Source organism: Arachis duranensis, chromosome 2, assembly GCF_000817695.3.
Source record: "Arachis duranensis cultivar V14167 chromosome 2, aradu.V14167.gnm2.J7QH, whole genome shotgun sequence".
Classification (NCBI taxonomy): Eukaryota; Viridiplantae; Streptophyta; class Magnoliopsida; order Fabales; family Fabaceae; genus Arachis; species Arachis duranensis.
This window is the reverse complement of record NC_029773.3, coordinates 1121027-1125789: the sequence shown is the minus strand read 5'-3', so window position 1 is coordinate 1125789 and position 4763 is coordinate 1121027. Positions and strand designations below refer to the sequence as shown.

At 36.2% G+C, this 4763-nt stretch overlaps 1 protein-coding gene across 1 annotated transcript; it reads left to right on the top strand.

Annotated features, from left to right (window-relative positions):
• Positions 1-607: 607 nt before the first annotated feature.
• Positions 608-1273, top strand: LOC127744786 (uncharacterized). The gene is made up of 2 exons (XM_052257156.1): positions 608-620; positions 875-1273. Exon 2 carries the CDS (start codon positions 981-983, stop codon positions 1239-1241), a length of 261 nt encoding a protein of 86 aa, XP_052113116.1. The 5' UTR covers positions 608-620; positions 875-980; the 3' UTR covers positions 1242-1273.
• Positions 1274-4763: the final 3490 nt, after the last annotated feature.

The following is a 4763-nucleotide window of genomic DNA, read 5'->3' as shown; positions in this document are numbered from 1 at the left end:
AATTATTATAGTTTTTATTTAGGTAGAGCTGACTCTCAGTTTAACTAATAATTTTAATATATAATTTAATCGGTTCGAGTTCTTACAACTATATTCATAACCTTAATTAAATATGGACAGAAGAGAGAGAAAATGTCACATCACTCTACACTCTACAGTGACCTGTTCCACCCAAAAGACCAGCCCATATGCTTTAGTATACAATGGTGCCATGTTCTTTCATCACATGAAGAAACAATTTTCCTTGTCGAAGAGACTTAGTTCAGTGGCACTTTACCCTCTTCACCACTAAAATTTAGAATTCAAATTCTAGAAGATGTATTTGTAAAAAAAAATATGATAAATATATAAAAAGTGTGTAGGTATATTGTGTATTTAGAATTAGAAGTTGTCTAATTTACTAACAAAAAAAAACAAACAATTTTGCTTCAACACCAAAGTATTAGCCTTTAAAAAATTGTATTTTAACCGAATAAAAGCAACATATCAACGTAATGGCCCCTAATATTCATTCCAGCCCAATTGCAAAGCTAAACATGTTTGTTCCATTTCTTCGTTTTCTCAATTCTTCGCTATCTTCATCCAACACAAAATTAACCAATTTTCTTATGTTTTCAAAGGTAGTATTTGATATGGGATACTGAAAATAATTTTTAGTATTATATTTAATGGTTAAAAATTAAAACAAAAATTTTAGTTATAAGATACAAAATTTCAATTCCTCAACAAAAAATAGAGATAAAAAAAACTAAAATTTTTTAAATAAAAATTAAAACTTTACTAATATTTCTTTTCTAAAATACCTTCAATCAAAATTTAAAAATTTAATAATATTCCTTATTTTTCTCGCTTTTAACATTGATTTTTATGGCAGTTCTGACAAGAGCTCCTACCTCACCTCAATTCCTACCAACGAAAATGAAGAGAATATTGACGCCATAAATAATGAGGTTACTACCCCCAAATTTCTGCTCAAGAAAATGTCAAGTGTCGGTGATGGGGACGATGTTGGATTGGGATTCAGAAAACCACAGAAAATTACCGACAGGGAGGATGAGTACCGCCAAAGGAGGGTCAAACAGATCATTTCACTGGAGCGCTACGATTCCTTTTTTGTTGGCGAGAAGACACCGAAGGAGGAGACCCTGAAGGCCATTGCTAAGAAGAAGAAGAAGGAAGAGGAGGATACTGCTAAGGCGGCATCACTACAGGTTGCACCGACACTGCAACAACAGCAATAAAAAAAACGGAAAAACAAGTGAAACGAGTCATAAGATGAAGGTGGTACTGCAAAATAGTAAAAAAATTGTTGATAAAATTGTAATTTAAGTAATTGAATGTTTTGTTTTTATTTTTTAATTAATAAGAGTATATATATAATTTTACTTATTTCAATCTCTGTATTTAATTAAATTAAATATAATACTAAGACATAATTTAATCATGTATATTTTAGACCAAATATAATATAAAGACTTAATTTAATCTATATCTTTTAATCTTCGCCTCTCAATCTCTTTCAATTAATTCCAATCTTTCTTCTAAATACAGTCAAAATATCATATTCTTTATGTACTCATCATCTTCCCAAACCCTAAGATAATAGATTTGTTCATTATTTACCCAAAATTGGTCCCCCAATAATATATAAACTTTTCAATAACTAAGTTATAAATACTGTACATTTTTTATGACTAAGTTAATTATTAATACCTTAGTGTTTTAAAAATAATATAGTGTATTATTTATTTTATAATTATATTTTTTTTTCACGGACATTTTCGTTATCAAGAAATGAAAAATACATTAAAGCCCCTGACCCCTAAAAAACGTGAACATTTATGTCCTTCCGTTGAATTCAACCGTTTGCACTGGACAAAAAAGGATGAGCTGGCAGATGGGGCGCTGAGGTGGCCGTAACGGAGGCCAGGTGGCATGGAGCATTTCGTAGCAGGACATATAAGTCTTTGGAGACGAAAACGACGCCGTTTTTGTAACCTCCCCCAATCCTGTTTCGAATTTCTCTGCCTTTTCTTCCTTCTTCGTCCTTTTTCCCATTCATTCATCTTCCTTGGCCCCTGCCTCCATCACCGCCGCACAGCGGTGCCTCCTTCAGCCACTATCAACGCCGGCGACCTCCTCCTTCCTCTCTTTTCGCGTCTTCTTCCGTTTCTCACTCCCTTACTCCCATTAGTCTCTCTCTCTTCTCACCCTCCTTCCACCCACCGTTCGTCCGCGACAACCTTCTCGGTGACCCACTGCCGCTGCGCCGCGGCCTCTCTACCGGCACACCGCCATCGCTACTAGGGCCCAACCATCATTTCCTCTCTCTCTCATTATATTACCATCCATGTGCTTCCCATGTCTTCTTTCTCTCTGTTTAATTCACTCCGTTATTGCAATTAGTTAATTAATATTGTTTAGTTAGTTTTGTTTAGCTAATTTCAATTTGGTTAGATTAGTTAGTTACATTAGGTTGTTAGAGAATCTAGCGTGGATAGTGGTTTAGGTCTTGCTTGCTTAATGTTGCTGTCTGTGAAATCACTATTTGTAGTTCATTATATTTAGTTTGTTCAATTGTTCTTGAGTTGTTAGGATTAGGGTTGGTTAATGGAAATTATTGAAACTGATGTTTTACACTGCTGCTGTGTAAATTCTCATTGCCTGTTTTGGTTAACAATGAACTCTTATGTGCTTATTTTGCTGTCTGATGCCACATCTCTGTTTTAAAATGAGCTAATTCCTTTGATTCAATGATGCACTTTTGTTAGGTTTCATGTAGCTTACTTTTGATATAATTGTTGAACTCGATGAGAATTGCTGCTTGAATCTGGTGCTTTTGTTCTCTGTGTTGTATTTCAAGCCATTGTGCTGTACTTATGTTGATTGTGCTACTTGGTTTTCATTATGCTTGATTATGGTTCATGTTACTTGTTTTTGTTCTTGCTTAGTGATGCTGAGTTCTTAATGCATATTGAACTTCAATTTTGATTATTCAGTGAGTCCCCATAGTTCGTCTTCACATAGCGAACCGAGATCCCATATCTTATCTTCACACCCATCCGTTAGTTGAGTTTCATGATTTTTTCGTACGGGTGGTTGACATAAAGGCGGTTGACACATAGAATTCTCTTTAGTCCACCAATTTCTCCTTCTAGACAAAGTGGTTCTTGTCCTATCATAATCCCTGTACCTTAAAGCTTTGACTTTAGTGAGCTTTATACCAAATTTCCAACCACTACACAATTCTCTTTTTCCTTTAAGTCCACAAAGAGCTCTAAGTTGTCCATCCGTTTCAATCAAACCATATTCAAGTGAGAAAGTGAGGCTTGAAGATAAAAATTTTACCCACTTGAATATTGTGTAGGATGATGACTTAGGAAGGGTTGGTCCCAATGATCTTGCAAGCTCCACTCCCTTTTCCTCTTTCTTGATTATTTCCACCTCTTTGCAAGCTTCTTCAATTTCAACCTTTTCTCTTTTATCACATGGCTTGGTGTTGTCTTCAAGAACTTCATCTTGCCCAATGGAAGGTGATTCAATTTTGGATAGGAATTCATTAATGAATGAATCCATCTCTTGACCAACCTCTTCATATTCTTCAATTTCAATATATACCATGCCAACTTTTTCCTCTTGGTAGCTCTCTTTTGATTCACTCTCTTCTTCATTGTTCACCAAGGGTATGGGAGGTTGTGCACACTCTTTTGTAACTTCAACTTTATGTCCAATGGGAGAGGATTCCATTGTAAAGAGAAATTCATCCATGATTGAATCCATCTCTTGATAAGCCTCTTCCAAGTCTCCAACGATGACATGCCTTGGAGGTTGCGCACCCTCCTCAACATCAATATCAAGCTTCTTGGAAGAGTTCTCCATGATGCTACATTCCCATGGACTTTCAATATCTCCTAAATCTTCAACCACTTCTTCCTTTTCTTCAATAATCATGGCTTCCTCTAGTTGCTCCAATACAAAATGGCATCCCTCATCTCCCACCGGAGTTTCCAATCTCTCCTTCATGCTACGCTCTTCAATTGATTCTCCATATGTGGCTATGGAAGCATCTTGAGTGTTCAAACATTTGTAGGTTAAAGTATGCACTACCTTGGTCAAGTTAGTCACAAACTCAAGTGTATCCCGCTTCATGGCTTCTTGTCCTTGAAGTAACAAAGTGAGAGGATCGTCTATTGGAGTTTGATCATTATTTTGGAGAGAGGGTTCATAATGGGAAGGTGGTTCTTCTTGGTAAGGTTGTGGAGATTGTGTGTATTGAGGTGAAGGTGGTTTTTCTTGGTAAGGTTGTGGAGATGGTGTGCATTGAGGTGGCTCTTGGTAGTAATCTTGATAGGGTTGTGGTGGTTCTAAGGGTTCTTGCTCATAATGATCACAAGGATGTGGTATGGGTGATTGGTTATATGATGGATAAGGGTCACATAAAGGTACTTGGTAGAAAGGAGCTTGTGAGTATGATTGAGCATCATGTTGAGGATAAGATTCATAGGTATATGGTGATGGTTGATTGTCATAAAAGGAGTCACCATAACCATTGAATTGACATGCATTAGGATGAGAATTATACCTATAAGTGTCCGGAAGTTGATGCCAATAGGAGTGATCAATTCCTTGAGGCTCCTCCCATCTTGGAGTGTTCCATCCTTGGTACATGTTGCCATTAAAGTCCACATTTCCTACAACACAATTAGAACCAAACTCAAAGCCAAAGTGAGAATTCATAGTGAGAGAACAAAATAAAACTAACA